We start from the raw sequence: 17,542 nt of genomic DNA on the forward strand, positions 1-17,542 counted from the left end.
ACTGGGCTGTATCTCAGCACCAGCCCACTGGGTTTAACAGCCGCTTCCCTGCCTGCCCGCTGCAAGTCTGTGAAATGAGCTTCCTGAGGCCAGAGAACATTTCGTGTTCTTTGTATATTCTGCTGCATAGCAGAGTACCTAGCTCATAAAAGGCATTCAGTAGACATTTGATTATAAATAATTATGTGAATTGAGTCTATTTTCAAAGCAACCCTGTGAAATGCATATCAAAATTCTTACTTTGCAGCTATAGAAACCAAGGCTCAAAGTGAATTATCCTTAGACCCAAAGTCAGGAAGGGGCAGAGCTGAGCCGAAATCCTGGTCCGCTGGCCTTCATAGTTCATTCTCATCTCAGCATGCCAGGCTGCTTTAAACCCCTGTGGTCCACTAACAGCATGTCCCCTGCTCTCCCTGGCTCCCTCCACTGGAGTCATGGTTGCTACTACTGCAGTTTACAAAAGAGAACTAGCCCAGAAAACACCAGATCTGGCCACAGTGAAGACTGGGTGCTTCTTCCTCTTACACCCCCATCCCCATTATCACCATTTGGGTCTTAGGTGGGATCCTCACAGATTTAAGTATTGGGCAAAGAGAACATCCCTTATGGTTCCTCATCTTCCCACAAATTAAAACCCAGAACAAAGCGAGAGGCCTGGCAAAAGCATCAGGTGGGAGTTCAACCCCATGAGACCAGGGTGCCAGGCTGGGACGAAATAGAACTAAGGACTAAGGATCAAAGCAGAAGCCTAGGCATCCATCCATTCATGCACTTACTCATTTGCTGATTCACTCAGCAAATATTTATCACACTCCTGCTGAATGTCAGGCACTGGTACATACACCAAGGATATAGCAATAAGCAAAACCAAGTCCCTGACCTCAAGGAGCTTGCATTCAGCTGAAGGGTGATAAGCAATAAACAAATACAGAAGTGCTGTGGTGTGTTGGTCGGTGACAGTGCTATGGAGAGAGGTTGAGCAGAGCAAGGGACCTGGCAATACTGGCAGTGCTGGCCCACTAGGGACTAAGGGAAGGCCTCACTGACATGGTTAATTTGAGGAGAGACCTGAGAAGAAGAGGGCAGGAGTTAAGGGATATCTGCAGGAACAATGTCCTAGGTAGATAAAAAAGCAAGTGCAAAGGCCCTGGGGCAGGAACTTGCTATGTATATTCATGAAACCTCCAAGAGGCCAGTGCAGCCAAATGGAGTGAGCTATACCACTGGGAGGAAGGGGGAATCAGAGGGATGCAGGGATAAGCATGGTGGCCTGCAAATACCACATCTCTTTTCTCTTCCCTGCTCATGTCTGAACAAAATAGTAAAACAGACTAGTAGGTGGAGGCCCAAATATTACCTTGCTTACTAATAAAGGCTAAGTTGGAAAATGGAGCTTAATGTGAGAGTCAGATGGAGGCTGCTACATGAACCCAGGATGAGATGGATTCACCCACCCACAGAGGCAACACTGCGGTGGGGCATGCAGCCCTGCAATGTCGGGGATAGCCTACCTCCCCAACAGCTGACAGCAGTTGAGAACATTGCTCCCTGCAGACAACCAGGTCCCTAGAAGAAGAAGGGATGCTGAGCCAAACATGTCAGCTCATTCTTCCCAAGCTGCACAGATCAAAGTGCACTAACTGAACTCCCTTCCCATGGAAGGAATGGGAGGTAGTGGGTTCTCTCCAAACAGCAGCTCTGCTTCCCCAGTTTGCCTGGGCCATTGGTCTAGCAGGGTGACTGAACTCTGCACCAGTCTTGGTTAGTATTCACTCTGATTCTACAAGGTTGCCTCAGGAATGAGGATGAGCCTAAATCAGCTGACAGTTGGCCATCAGTATACCCAGCAATTAAGAATGGATCTGGGGAGCGGAGGGCATCAGAGGCAAGGAAAATAAGATAGCACTGACCGCTCAGACCACAGAGAACCACAGACCAGCCCTAACACCCTATGGGAAGTCATAGAATGATTGATCTCAAGTTGTCCAAGCTACAGACATATCTTCAAGGAGGACAGAATGTTCCCCTGACAATTTCAGTTTATAAAGGTTTTATAGCAAAAGAGATTGAAGTTAGACTTAGGGCTGAACTTCACTGATGGCATAAGAGATGCCAGGTGAGAGGTGGATAAATTTTGAGGGCCGTGGAATAGTAGGAGGGCTTACCTATCTTCTGTTTTGGTTACAGCAATTACCTGTGGACACCCGGGCAACCCTGTCAACGGCCTCACTCAGGGCAACCAGTTTAACCTCAACGATGTGGTCAAGTTTGTTTGCAACCCTGGGTATATGGCTGAGGGGGCTGCTAGGTCCCAATGCCTGGCCAGCGGGCAATGGAGTGACATGCTGCCCACCTGCAGAAGTGAGTCACCCTTTCTCTCCCACTCCAGTCCCCACCATCTCTGCCATATGCAGTTCTGTAGCTCAGAAAAAGAAGCCGGTGAAATCATTCTGGCATCATTCTGACCCAGATAGAGAAGATGGAGCAGAGAAGGGTCACAAATGAGGACTTTCTCAACCCTTAGATAGAGCCACATAAAATTTCATCATCATGGGTTATATAAGGAAAGCAAAACTTAGTTTTATCTTTCAAGTCTCCTTCTTCACCTTTCATTGAACAAATAATATATCATTATCTTATAAAGCCCCATTATTTTTTAACGAAAGTATATTTTTCTCACATAAACAAGAAATCTAGAAGTAATATTATTTCTACAGCTGCTCCATGAGATCAGGAGCAATATCTTGGTCTTCCCTTGTGGTTGCAAAATGGCTGCTGCAGCTCCTTTGGAACCACACTTAAGAGACCCCCATTCTTGATGAAAAAGCAGAGGGTTAAAAAGCAGAGAGCCCAAGAGTTGAGATAAAGGGGGTGAGGGCTGGGGGAAAATACACAGAGAGGAAGCCAAAGACTCAAAAGGCAGAGAGAATACAGAATGTCCTGGCTCCATTTGGAGTATTTAGGAAATAGCTTCTAACGCTTTTAGAGGCTTTTGACAGAGTGAAGCCTCAGAGAGCCTCATCAAAAGTAAAAATCCTTAAAGGCTTATCAAAGATTTTTTAAAAATACCTTCCTGCCCACTTCATATGATGAGTTTGAGACTCAGGTAAGATAATGGATTTGAAGATGTTTGGAAAGAAAAGTATAGTCATGGGTTATGAATAATATTGTCATTATTCTAAAATATTATCCTGATTTTGAGTTAAGCTGCTTTGGAAACACTTTTAAGATTTTAAAGTCAAATGTATTCCCTAGGATATTAATGTGTCCCTGAAATACTCATAAAAGTGATTATAACCATTTTCAAAAGAGCCCAACCCTGTTCAAGTCAGTTCAAATGCATCAGTTTTACAATTGACAAGCTTTGCTGTGGGAGGCACATTGTGCTAGGATCAGATACATGGAGACTAGACATTCATGTCCCCAAGGGACTCGTGTGTTCAAACAAGTCACAGCACAGTCTGGTAAAGTCAGCAATAGCAATTTGTGCAAGGGAGTACCAGAAAGGAAGTAATCAATCTGGGAAGAGGTGGGAAGGGTTCTCTAAGGAGGTGATGTGTAGCTGGACATGGAAGGATGACTCTTCTGACCAGGTAACCAAGGTGAGGGGAGAAGTCCAGCAACCTCGGGACCAGCTCACCCTCCAGACAGGGTCTGCTTCATTGCCTAGTTTTGCTCGGAAGATTTTACTATACTGGGAATCCATGCCTGTTTGGACTTCTGTTCAATTGCAGTCATCAACTGTACAGATCCTGGACACCAAGAAAATAGTGTTCGTCAGGTCCACGCCAGCGGCCCGCACAGGTTCAACTTCGGCACCACTGTGTCTTACCAGTGCAACCACGGCTTCTACCTCCTGGGCACCCCAGTGCTCAGCTGCCAGGGAGATGGCACATGGGACCGTCCCCGCCCCCAGTGTCTCTGTAAGTAGATGTCACCTGCTCAAAATGACTGATGGGGTGGCCGCTGTCAAAGAACAGTCCTCCCTTCTGTGCATGCGCGCGCGCGTGCGTGTGCGTGTGTGTGTGTCTGCACATGTATGTGTTGCCTTATGGTGACAGTCACTCTGGCTACTCCTGGGATTTCAGATTCCTTCTTGAGCCCCTGCTGGGTGACTTGCCATACCAATTTTTGTGTTCTCACTTTCCTAGCTAGAGGCCTGGTCCCTTTCCTCTCTAGAGTTACCACCCTCTTCAGCTTAGAGTTCCCTTTTTTCAGAACTGGCTGCCTAGCAGGACATCATCTCCCAACTTTACCCCTTCCTTGCCCTTCCAGAAAGACAGCACATGAACCCCTTCCCTTTAAAGGACTGAAGAAGAAAGGCCACAGACTCTGGAGGCAGACCAACTTGGACTGGAATTCTGGCTTTGCTACTGAACAAGTAGTGTGGTTTGGGAAAAATTCAGTAACCTCTCAGAGCCTCAGTTTCTTCATCTATAAAAATGATGCCAGCACCTATTCCATAGGGTTATTAGAGGATTAAAGAAAAAAAGTCTATTAAAAGTGCCAGCATAGTGTCTGGTACATAGTAGCTACTCAATAAACAATGACCACATTAATTATTGTTAGGAAAAGATATGGGGACAACATGTTTTTTAAAAGGAGTTGGGGAGGTGCTGAGAATCCTGATGTATTAGTCTGTTCTCCCACTGCTATAAAAAACTGCCCAAGACTGGGTAATTTATAAAGGAAAGAGGTTTAATTGACTCACAGTTCCACAGGGCTGGGGAGGCCTCAGGAAACTTACAAATCATGGTGGAAGGAGAAGCAAACATGTCCTTCTTCACATGGTGGCAGGGGAGAGAAGAATTGAGCAAAGTTGGGGGAGAGCCCCTTATAAAACCATCAGATCTCATGAAAACTCACTCACCATCATGAGAACAGCATGAAGATAACTGCCGCCATGATTCGATTGCCTCCCACCGGGTCTCTCCCACAACACGTGGAGATTATGGGAACTACAATTCAAGATGTGGTTTGGGTGGGGACACAGCCAAACCTTATCGCCTGACATCTGGTCCCTGGCCTTACACGTCCTTATGAGAAGAGCAACCCCTTGGTTTCCTACTCTCCCCTCTGTTTCCTAAAGGTGAATCCACATAGATTTCTCTCTCCCCCATCTTCTGAGAAGCAGAGCTGAAGATGCACTCAAGAGGGAGTATTAGATATGCAGTTAAGGCCATGCAGCAATCCACCTACCTTTGGCAGATTATATACATTTTGTAGGCCCTCCAGTCTGGACAACTGCATTTTTTTATGCCCTCGTGCCTGTAGGTCTAACAGGAGCCTGGTATAGCTTCTCACTGCTTGTATTTTCCTTGCTTGAGAACTCTGGCCTGGCCATCCAATCCCATTTATGACCAGCAAATTGTTTGGGGTCAGAAATGGACACCACCTGTGTACAGTGGTGCCAGCTGAGAGTCAGAGCCCCTACTGGGCTCAAATTGTTTTTTCTTCTAGTAAAATGCAGCTTTTATCATAATATAGTGTATTCCTCTGATGGATCTGGGCAGAGTATATTGAAAACCTTCTGGAAAGGATTAACCATTCTAGATGCCATTAAGTGATTTGTGTCCCTATGGATTTACCTATTCTGGACATTTCATATAAATGGAATTATATGTGTGTCTTTTGTGTCTGGCTACCTCCACTTAACATAAAATTTTCAAAGTTCATCCATGTTTTAGCATACATCAATACTTTATTCCTTTTGGCCAAATACTATTTCGTGGTATGAATATACCACATCTTGTTTATCCATTCAACAATTGATAGATGAACTGGGACTATTATAAACATTTCCACTTTGGGACTATTATGTTTCCATTTTTTAGCTATTATGAATTATGCTGCTTTGAACATTTGTGTATAAGTTTTTGTGTGAACACGTTGTCAATTCTCTTGGGCATATACCTTGGAGAGAAATTGCCAAGTCACGTAGGAACTCTATATTTAACTTTTTGAGGAAATGCCAAACTGTTTTCCAAAGTGGTTGCACCATTTTCCATTTCTACCAGCAGTGTATGAGGATTACAATTTCTCCATATTCTTTCCTATGCTTGTTATTGTTCATCATTTTTATTATAACCATCCTAGTGGATGCAAAGTGCTATCTCATTGTAGTTTACATCTGCATTTCTCTAATGATGAATCATGTTAAGTATCTTTTTATGTGTTTACTGTGTAACAAATCATAGTGACTTAATGCAACAGCCATTTTCTTGCTTATGATTGGCAATTCTGGCAGGGTTTAGTGGAGACAGCTCATCTCTGCCCCACATGTTATTGGCTGTTGTGGCTCAGGTGGGCCTAGAAGATCTGACATGGCCTCACTCACATCTTGGCACTGGCTGTCAGCTGGGCATTGTGATTGTCCATGGTCCCTCCCCGCATATGAGTTCTTGTCATTCGGTAGTCTCTGCCAAACTTCCTTACATGGTGGCATAGTACTCCAAACAGCGAAGGCAGAAGCTGCCAAGCCTCTTAGGATGTAACCTGGCTCAACATCACTTCCACCATATTTTGTTATTCAAAGCAAGTCACAAGGCCAGCCTGATTCAAGGGGAGGGGAAAGGGGAAACAGACTCCACTCCTTGATGGGAGGAATTGTTAGTAGCAGCAGTCTTTGCAGATAATCTACCATAAGCATTTAGAACAATGTTTGACCCATACGAAGACCACATTGAGAAGTGAAGATACCTAAGACCCATTCTTACCATCCCAGTGCCTACCAAAATTCATCATCAGGGTCAGCACTGGCCCAACCCGGGTTTTACCACTTGGTCACCTGTTGTGGTCTCTGCCTCTGTGCTATGCCCTGTGGGCTTTCTGGATGTGATGTCTACAGGGATCTCCTACCAGACTCCAAGACATTATCATCTCTCCTTGAACTACTGCAACAGCTCCCTCTTTCTTGTACCACCTGGTCCTTTCTCTACACAGTAGCCAGTATCATCTTGTTAAGATATAAATCAGATCATATAACTCCAGTGGCTTCCCAAGATGCTCATAATAAAATCCAAATTTCATGCCACGATCTGGCTCATAGTGACCTCTCCACCCTTGTCTTCTTCCATTCTATCCTGGCTCATTCCAGTCCCAGCATCCTTGGCTTCCTTGCTGTCTCTCAAACACAGCAAACTCACTCTGGCCTCTGGCCCATTATACCTGATGTTCCATCCCCAACAATACTCTTCTCCAAAATTTTGCATGGCTGGCTTCTTCAAGGTCACTTCTCAAAGTCACTTGATCTTCCCAAACACACGGAGTGTCTGGCACATGACAGGGACTCAATAAATGTGTGTTGAGTAAATGAGAGAATCTTAGGATCAACCTGTGATCCTGTGACAAGATCAATGGGAAGACCAGCCCCAGCAATGTTGAAAGCACTGCCCTCGCCTAAACATCTCAATTCTGGTGTTCTATCTTCTCACTTGTTTTCACAGCTATCCTTCAGTATTTTAGTAAAGGGAACTTGCATACTGAGAGGGAGAGGTTGGGAACAACTGATGAGGCAACTGTAAGATGCAGATGAAAAAGGGCTACAATTGGCTCTCATTCTGGAATCGGGGGCCAATGAAGACAGTCTGAGGGTGACAGAGCTCCCATTTTTGTCTTGTGTATACTCTGTGTACCACCTTCCTGCCCAGAGACATCGTGAGTATGAGGAAATAGGGAGAGGTAAGAATAAGAGGCAAGAAAGAAAACAATCTAATGTTATCGTATATCTGCTACATGCTGAGAAGGTATTATTCCTCATTTCATAGATATGAAAACTGTCCCCTGAGTGGACATTGTCTGCCAGTACCAGGTGGGCATGCCAGCAGGAAGTTTGCTTCAACAGATACCCTTGGGTTTATTTTCTTCCCAGCCTCTTGCTTCAAGAAGCCTAGCATGGATTGTGTGATGGTGATCCATCCCTGTGCAGAGTCACTGAGATGTTTGCTCTTCCCCCACAGTGGTGTCCTGTGGCCATCCGGGCTCCCCGCCTCACTCCCAGATGTCTGGAGACAGTTTTACTGTGGGAGCAGTGGTGCGGTACAGCTGCACCGGCAAGCGTACTCTGATGGGAAACAGCACCCGTATGTGTGGGCTGGATGGACACTGGACTGGCTCCCTCCCTCACTGCTCAGGTATGGTGCATGGCATTGAGGAAAGAGCTCCAGTGGAATGCTTGACTGATGGGAGGTAGACGAGCCCCCAAGGTGTGAGTGTGATTGATGGATGGGAGGGAATCGGACCTCGGAACCCTTATATCTTCCCTAACAGGTAGAAAGCACAGCGAGACAAGGTCCCAACGGAGCTTCAACTTCCGGCAGGCTGAGCCCAGCCTTATCCCCTCAGTCAGCCCTGACCATGCCCAGGGATTGCAAAACTAGGAAAGGCACAACTTTTTAGGTCAACCTATGGCCAGAGTCCTGTCCAGACACTTGATTTTATGAGTTCCTGGGGACAGTTCAAGTCTTCCCGTTGATCAGCTCAGGTCCAAGCCCACTCCTGTGTTCTTTTCTTCTCTGTTTCAGACTCATAGGCCCCAGCCTCCTTCCCTTTCTTGTCACTGACCCCCAACTTGTCCTATGTCCTGGCCACCTAATGGGGTACAGTCTTCTTCTCTACTGCCTTGAAACACCAGTCCCCAGACTTTTCCTATTAAGTTCATTTTACTGCTAATGAGGACACTGACAGATGCTATCAAAATAGCAAATGTAGAGAACTGCCAAAGGTCCTATGTCCATAGTATCCAAACCAGAAATGAATGTGTCATGTCATATAACAGAATAAAATTTTGCAAGTGAATTGTCCTGCCAGTAGCAGAAACCACCAAGCTAAAATATTAGCACCTTGCAGCTTTGTCTTCTTTGAGGGGGACCTGCCTGGCCCTAGGAAGGGATTCCATGTTGCCCGCAAGAGGGAGCTGCTTGTGCAGCTTGATGTTCCTCAGAGGGCCCACCTTGGCATTGAAATTAACCCCTAGCCCTTCCCATGCCAGATCCCTTCAGAGGAAAGGATCATGACCTCCTCCTGATACAGAAGCCTTCTCCTTGATGTGGGACCTTACCCATGAGATGTGCCACTGTTCTTGCAGTTTGACATTCCCAGATGAGCCTGCCTCCCAAAAGTTAGGTCACTGCCAGCATATTTAATGAGATATTCATTAGATCTCTCCAGAAAGAAGAGAGTCCCAAAGCCACTATTTCAAAGGGCTGTTGGTTGCCCAGGAAATCCCAGACACATCACTCTATACGACCACCCAGGACTTTGGCCTCTCACCCCTATTAATCTCATTAAACACCTAATTAAGGAACTGGGCAGGACTATATAGAAGCCATGATGACTAATTTAGCTGGGCTAGGGGAAGGCCTGTTAACTGTGCCCTGGCTTCTTTCTGTTTGGACATCTGGTAGGCAATACAGCGTGAGAGGACAAGGGTCATGTACATTGCCTCTCCAGCCTCCCTGGAGCTCTCTAAAAACAGAATTAGAAGGGATTCAATCTACACGAAAGCTGGACAATGAGTGAACATTAAGTCCCTTGGATGAGAACATGAGGGATGAGAAGAATAGGCAATTAGGAAGTAACATTAGGTATATACCACAGATACAGAGATAGCTCCTCCTGAAACAGATGTCGTCTTTTGCAGTGGCATCTCCTGCCAGTCCTATGAAATACACATTCATGAATTCCAGGTCAAAGTTTTTAATCTCATTGTGTGCAAGCAGTGGACCCAACTGTTGCACAACAAAACCTCCTAAGTCCTTGAATCATACACCACTGGGCCACCAAGGCTACGGAGAGATTTCTGGAGTTTGAGACCTACTTCAAGAAGTTCACCACCCACATCTCCACTGTCATTCTCTTTACCTCTTCGGTAAATAGTTGCCATCTATCTACTCTGCCCCCAGGGTGCAATATCCTGTCCAGACTCCCTTCTATCACTGAACTAAAAGCCTCTAATACTGTAGTGGGGGCCATTCTTTCAGAAAATGCCCCCAGGACTGAACACCATTGTACTAGCCTGTTCTCATACTGCCAAAAGACATACCTGAGACTGGTAATTTATAAACAAAAGAGGTTTAATCAGCTCACGGTTCTGCAGGCTGTACAGGCTTCTGCCTCTGGGAAGGTCTCAGGAAACTTACAGTCATGGCAGAAGGGGAAGCAGGCACATCTTCACACGGCTGGCAGGAGAGAGAGAGCAAAGTGCAACACACTTTCAAACAACCAGATCTCATGAGAACTCACTCACTATCACGAGAACAGCAGGGGGAAATCCGCCCCATGATCCAATCACCTCTCACCAGGTCTCTTCCCCAACTTGGGGATTACAATTCAACATGAGATTTGAGTGGGGACCCAGGGCCAAACCATATTAACCATCTTGTGCCTATTTCACAATAGTGCTAGCTCCAGCTGAGGTCAGCTAGCCAGTGTGTGGGTTAGAGCTGCTCACCATCAAGATTGTTTCCAGGGAGACCCAGTTCTGCCTGTTGTGTGAATTACATCCTGGAAGCCTTCAAAAGATAAGAAAACCTAGCCAAATGCAATGAGCTCTCTCTTATTTTTATTTATCTATTTTTTTTTTTTTTTTTGAGACGGAGTCTCGCTCTATCGCCCAGGCTGGAGTGCAGTGGCGCAATCTCGGCTCACTGCAAGCTCCACCTCCCAGGTTCACGCCATTCTCCTGCCTCAGCCTCTCTGAGTAGCTGGGACTACAGGCGTCCGCCACCACGCCCGGCTAATTTTTTTGTGTATTTTTAGTAGAGACGGGGTTTCACCGTGGTCTCGATCTCCTGACCTCGTGATCCGCCCGCCTCAGCCTCCCAAAGTGCTGGGATTACAAGCGTGAGCCACCGCACCCGGCCGAGCTCTCTTTTATTAATGCTTACACTGAAGGTTGAAAATGAATCCCTCTTCCATGGTGGGAAACAGAATGGAGAACATATGGTTAGGTAGAGTCTCACAGCCTGAGTCTAGACCAGGAAAGGGAATAATGCCAAGGTTGAGAAGTGGAAAAGACATAAATGGCAAGTGGTGGGGTACACATGACTTAAACATTTATTGGCTCCAGCAAACTAGATGTGGTCACTCAGATGTTACCATTTGATGCCCACACATGGTTACATGAGGAGATATATTCCATGATAGTTGTAACTTTATCTTTTCATGCAGTTGTCATTTATTCAGTAATTTTTCTCCTCTTTCTTCATGTTTACCATGGCCTGGTCCGATCTAACGACATCTCCTACACATTGCCATATCATGAAATGTGTTGGCCCTGCAGGGGACCATAGATCTTGTGGCTTTGTCTCCTGTTCTCTACCCTTCTTCGCTCCTTGGGTCCTTGGAGGTCTCTTGAGTGGGTTTGCACAATACCAGAAGCCAGAGAAATGCAGGAATGTAGCAAGAGGAAGGGGGTGAAGCAAAAATGAAATGAGAGGGTCTGAGATGTTTATTCTAGAGCTCACCTGTGTGGCATAATTTGTGAGTAGGGAATCCTTAATGAAAGGCCCAGCATCGATCACCTTGAATATTTATCATTTCTTTGTGGTGAGAACATTTAAAATTCTCTCCTACAGCTACTTGGAAATATACAATACATGCATCAAAACATCACCTCATACCCCATAAATATGTACAATGATTATTTTTCAATTAAAGATAAAATGAAACTTTTTAAAAAGTAATAAATTAAATAAATAAATAAAGGCCCAAGATCAAGATTCAAGCTAGGCGGTTGAGAAATGAAGCTATGCTAAGGAGTTTGGACTTTATCCTATGGGCATTGGGGAGCCAGTAAAGATGTTTCTGCAGGAAAAAATTTTTTGAAAGAAAAAAAAAGGTCAGATGGTTAGTCATTTTTAAGATTAGAGGACAAAGTAGAAGATGGATTAGAGGGAGAGTTTACAAGGAAGGGACATTAGTCGGGAGGCTCTTGCAAGAGTTCGGGCAAAAGAATGTTGAATGTCTAAGCTAAGACAGTGGCATGGGAGAGGAGATGGGACTACAGAATCAGCAGGTGTTTGTAGAGAAGAGGGGAAGAGGAGAAGGAGGACCTGTGGCCAGTTTGGATCACTGAAAGTCCAGACTGGCATGGGCCACGGAGTCTTTCCTCTGCCTTCTTGCTTCCCCTCCCTGTGTGGTTCCCAGGGACTTACCCATGGCCTCAGATCTTTGTGTTCTTCTACCGTTGCATAGGGAGGCAGGAGCATGTGCAGGTAACTTTTGCTAGTCCTCATTCATGGGACCCACTGCTTCCCCTTAGTCACATCCCAGTATCTTTCTCCCCTGCTTCTCCACTCCCTTTTCTTCCCTGAAAAACAATGGGGTTTGTGTGGTTCTGGTCCACAGGAACCAGTGTGGGAGTTTGTGGTGACCCTGGGATCCCGGCTCACGGCATCCGTTTGGGGGACAGCTTTGATCCAGGCAGTGTGATGCGCTTCAGCTGTGAAGCTGGCCACGTGCTCCGGGGATCGTCAGAGCGCACCTGTCAAGCCAACGGCTCGTGGAGCGGCTCGCAGCCTGAGTGTGGAGGTAATGTATGTGACCATTCTGCTTCTCCCCTCTGCCCAGCCCCAGAGCTTGCCCCCGCTCCTGCTCTTATTCCCAGGAACCTGCCCTCACAGAAAAAACCATGGCCCCATTTGAACCCTCAGCCTGGCTTATAGGGACTGCAATAGATAATTCAGGTGCATTTTCATTAGTAATCAAAAGACAAACATTTTCCCACTCTCACCTCAAAAGGGAGGAAATCAAAAAAGACTGAATTTGACCCACTATTTCATTCATTTTCCATATAGTTTCATTTAGCATCTATGTGCCAAGTGCTGTGGACACAATGGTGATCAAGACGGACACTGCCATGGTCTGGATATTTGTGACCTCCCAAAATCATATGTTGAAACCTGGTCACCCAGTGATAGTATTAGGAAGTGGGGTCTTGGGAAGTTGTTAGGTCGTGGAATGGGATTAATGCTCTTATTGAGAAGAGAAAATACCTTAGAAAGCCTCTTTCCCTTGTGCCATGTGAGGACACAGCGAGAAGGCACCATGTCCAAGCCTGAACAGACGGAGACACACATCTTGATCTCCTGGGGCTTACAGTCTAAGGGAAGAGGCTACGTGAAACAAATATTCAATGTGCCAAAAGATATACAAATCCAATTTTAGAAAACTCTCGAAGTAATCTAGGCCCTCAGTGATGTTGCCTGAGGTAGCGCCAATGGGAGAAATTGTCATTTTTCCATATATTCCTAAGTTTCTGGGGAAAAAAAAATATATTTTTTAAATCTCTCTCTCCTCTTGCAGCTGGTCCCCAAATCGCTCTGTCTCTCTCTTTCTAAAGTACAGCCTGCATAGTACTCTCCTAAGCAGGAAGCAGGCTTCACAGCTGAGAGTAAGGTTGAGTGAGAATATCTGGAAGAGGAAGGAGATGATATGAAATAATCATCTAGCAAGATACGAGTGGAATGGAATTGGGAAGTGTGTAATGGCCAGGCAGCCCTGAGCGCTCACTTAAGGTGGGGGGATCATTAATTTAAAGTAAGAGCAGTCAGCATGGTACCATGTTTTTGTTCAAGCTCATTTTGCTACCTAGTTGTGGGCACAGAGCAGACAGTGCATTGGGTACAGAGCTGGAGATTTGCCAGGCAACTAAGACATTGGCAGAAGCGGCAAGGGAAAAGAGGGTGAATGTGAGGCAGAGATTATGATGGATCTTGGCATTTAAGCTGGGTAAGGAGGGAGCAGATATTTGAGTGGAGTAAAAGGCAGTGAGAAAGTGGTAGGATCAATGGATTATAGATCCCCACAGGACCAAATAATCACCAGAAAACGAGTCCCAGAGGGAGGGAGCTGAGGAGACAAGAGGCAGTGGTTAGAGAGCAGGCTGCTGGAAACAGACTGTGGAGTAGCCCTGCAGAGCAAGGGGAGATGCTCCAGCCAGGGGAATCCAATCTTTTGGTTTCCCTGGGCCACACTGGAAGAAGAATTATCTTGGGCCGCACATAAAATATACTAACACTAACAATAGCTGATGCGCTGAAAACAAAATCACAAAAAGTCTCATAATCTTTTAAGAAAGTTTATGAGTTTGTGTTGGGCCATATCCAAAGCTGTCCTGGGCCACATGCGGCCTGTGGGCTGTGGGTTGGACAGGTTTGCTCTAGCCCATCACCATCAGGGGTCCCCTGCCTAGGAAATGAGACAATGGAGTCAGAACCCTCTCCCACCTGTCTCCCCAAAGTCCTGCCTTTTCTGGGGATGCTATTTGCAAAGTTAGTTTCTATAGAATTTCGCAGGCATAGCAAGAGAGGTTTGTGGCATTGGGAGAATGTAATGCAAGGGAGAATTTAGTATCTTCTTGCATATTCATGTGATCCACATCCACATCCATACCACTGAGATCCCAGGGTGCAGTCAGTTACCATGTCAGTTACCTGAGTGTTCAGGGATAGAAAGTGGATGGTTATGAGGTTGGACCGGGAAGTGAATATTTGTTAAATGAAAGAGAGAGAGAGAATACACATATGCACACGGCTCTGATGACTGCTCTTGACAAACTCCTACCTGTCCTTAAAGGTTCTACTCAAACTCCTATCTCCAGCCCCAATAAGCTGCTTCCTTCTTAGTGCTTTTTCTCTTCAACTATAACACTTAATATGTCATATCTTAATTCATCTGCTGATAGAATAGACTAAGCTCCTCAAGGGCAGGGGACATAGCCCGGTCATTATTGTATTCTGGGCACCTAGGCAGCACACATATTTGTTGAATGAATGAATGCCAAGGCCTATCTGTTGTGCTAATTATATAGGAATCATTTTGTAGATTTTATCTGGGGACCGCATAAATGACGTACATACTTAGAAAATTAAATTAAATCAAAGATTAGAAGCATGCAATCTCTAAATATCAAAATCCTTATGGAAACAAATGAACCTAACTATGTATCAAGTTGGTGACTTAATAACCCCAATAATTATTTCAATTGACTTGAAAAAATGGAATTTGACTGTGGTGTATATCCTAAGGACAAAGAGAACTACAAAGGAATCTTAAACTGTTTTCAGCAATCATATTGTTAACAATAATATTGATATTACTATCCTGAAACTATTACATATGCAATACCGTAATATAGATGGATAAAACAAATAGACGTTATAAGTTATTTATTGTCATTAAGATTTTCAGAAGAGATAAAATATAAAAATTTAAAAGTTAAAGAAAAAACCTTAATCCTAAATTTGGATTGATAATATCAGTATAAATTCATAATATATTTTCTCTTTTTAATTATGTTTTATTTGTTCAAATTTATGGGATACATGTGAAATTTTGTTATATATATTATATATAAAATATATTTTTAATATATATTATATATTATATATAAAATATATATTTTAATATATTATATATAAAATATATATAATATATAGAAATATATATATATATATATATATACATATATATATATATATATAATGAACAATGGTCAAGTCAGGGCATTTAGAGTGTCCATCACCCAAGTACAATACATTTTTGACTATAGTCTCCCTACTCTGCTATCAAGCACTGAACTTATTTTTTCTTTCTAACTGCATGCCCATGCCCTTTAACCCACTTCTCTTCATCCTCCCGCTCCCCTGACTCACCCTTCCCAGGTGCTATTATCTGTTTTTCCACTCTCTACCTCCATGTGATCCCAATGTATTTTCAATTTAAGAAGTTATTTTCCCAGCTCTAACTCTAAAAGTCTAGAATCAATGACCAGATCAGTGGCAATGAATACTCTTAGTGCCTGGATTGTGGTCCATTCTCCATTAAAAGAAACTAGACTCTTTGGAGAAATGGCTAATTTCTGGGCTGGCACAGGAAATATACAAGACAAATATGGAACATCTTGTCACTCTAGCAAGGATTCCACCAAAGATAACTGTGGTCATGTTAACAGGACTCACGAGCCAACTAGAAGAGGCTCCTGTTGGCTAAAGGTGGAGAATCTGAGCATCAATAAGAATAATAATGGCAATGGATGGGAACATAAAAAATATCTTTAGATCCATGAGTTCAAAATGATTCTTAAATAAACACATTGGTCACCTTTGGAGTTTGCTAGGAAACCAACTCATCATTCTGACATTTGATTTAAAATAAAAACCACACACAAAAAAAATCAAGCATTATCTGGCATTCCTATATGAACAGTATTTCAGGGTAAGCAAATATTTGATGATAGAAAATGTCTTTCTTAAAGAACTCTAGCTAATGCAGAAAGAATGATAAAATTCGAATATCACCACTTTCCAATCCCTAATGAAATAATGAATCTGGTCAATGACTGCTAAAACTATTAAATGAAAAACTAATGGAAACTTCATAATGCCACATTAGGCAGGCATGCCTGAAATCACTGATGAGCCTCAACATCACAAACAAGAAAACACCCAGACATTTGGTGCTTCTTATCCAATGCAATAGGAAGGGCCCAAAACCACCTATGAATACCATTGCCAAAAGGCAGAACTTGATTACAGGAAGGAACTACAGGGGATAGAGGAATATGTTAAACTATATCTCATTGTTGCAGTTGGCAAAATCCAGAAAGTGTGAAGTTCTGTAGGTCAGATGTTGTGGTTTCTGTAACAAATAAATTATAGAAGCAGAAATAATCATCTCTGGGTTCAAAGTCTTAGAGACGTGTCAACCAAATGTCATGTGTGGACCCTATTTGGATCCTGATTCAAACAAATCAACCGTTAAAAAAAGAGAAAGACAACTGAGGAAAATCAAGCACTGATTGGATATTTGGTGATATTAAGCAATTGTGTTTAAAATTTTAAGGACGATAATAGAATAGATCATCTTTTTTCTTTGAAAAACGGGAATTTGTTCAGAAATTTCAAAAGATTCATAGGGGTCTCTCCTTCCTGTCTAGGGGTGAGATAATTCGATACAAAAGCAGCATGAGAGGCATTTCTATCCACGGCGTCCTGAGGTAGCATGTGGCTTCCACTCTGGGCAGTTCTCAGTCCCCCAGGTGATACCCACCATTGTTCTGGTGAATAACGTGCATTTTTGTCTTCCTAGTGATCTCTTGTGGGAACCCTGGGACTCCAAGTAATGCCCGAGTCGTGTTCAGTGATGGCCTGGTTTTCTCCAGCTCTATCGTCTATGAGTGTCGGGAAGGATACTACGCCACAGGCCTGCTCAGCCGTCACTGCTCAGTCAATGGTACCTGGACAGGCAGTGACCCTGAATGCCTTGGTGAGAGCTCAGGCCCTGTGGGCTCCATGGCCAACAGTGGCCCAGATCCTGCATGCCAGAGGAGAAGGCTATCCATGGAAGATGGTGCAGGATGGTTGGGATGGTGGGACTTGAGCCTGAACGAGAATCATATGAATAGCCTCTGTTGAGCGTATGCTGTGTGGCAGCCACTGAGCAAAGTGGCTCATATGCACATGTGATTTGATCTTCACCATAACTCCATGAAGTAGCTATTATTATCCCCACTTTGTATATGAGATGGCTGAGGCTCAGA

At 44.2% G+C, this 17,542-nt stretch overlaps 1 protein-coding gene across 6 annotated transcripts in view; it reads left to right on the forward strand.

The window, feature by feature from the left end:
- The window catches only part of CSMD2 (CUB and Sushi multiple domains 2), a 645,703-nt gene that overhangs the window by 600,159 nt on the left and 28,002 nt on the right, over positions 1-17,542 (forward strand). For 5 of the 6 annotated variants that reach the window (XM_055254886.2, XM_055254887.2, XM_055254889.2 and 2 more), the window contains 5 exons: positions 2,188-2,361; positions 3,735-3,923; positions 7,959-8,132; positions 12,349-12,531; positions 17,092-17,268. In XM_055254886.2, coding sequence (XP_055110861.1) covers positions 2,188-2,361; positions 3,735-3,923; positions 7,959-8,132; positions 12,349-12,531; positions 17,092-17,268 — 897 coding nt within the window. Of the gene's footprint in view, positions 1-2,187; positions 2,362-3,734; positions 3,924-7,958; positions 8,133-12,348; positions 12,532-17,091; positions 17,269-17,542 lie in introns of those variants that run through there. The other variant, XM_055254895.2, reaches the window with a different exon arrangement.

Source organism: Symphalangus syndactylus, chromosome 12 (assembly GCF_028878055.3).
Source record: "Symphalangus syndactylus isolate Jambi chromosome 12, NHGRI_mSymSyn1-v2.1_pri, whole genome shotgun sequence".
Taxonomy (NCBI): Eukaryota; Metazoa; Chordata; class Mammalia; order Primates; family Hylobatidae; genus Symphalangus; species Symphalangus syndactylus.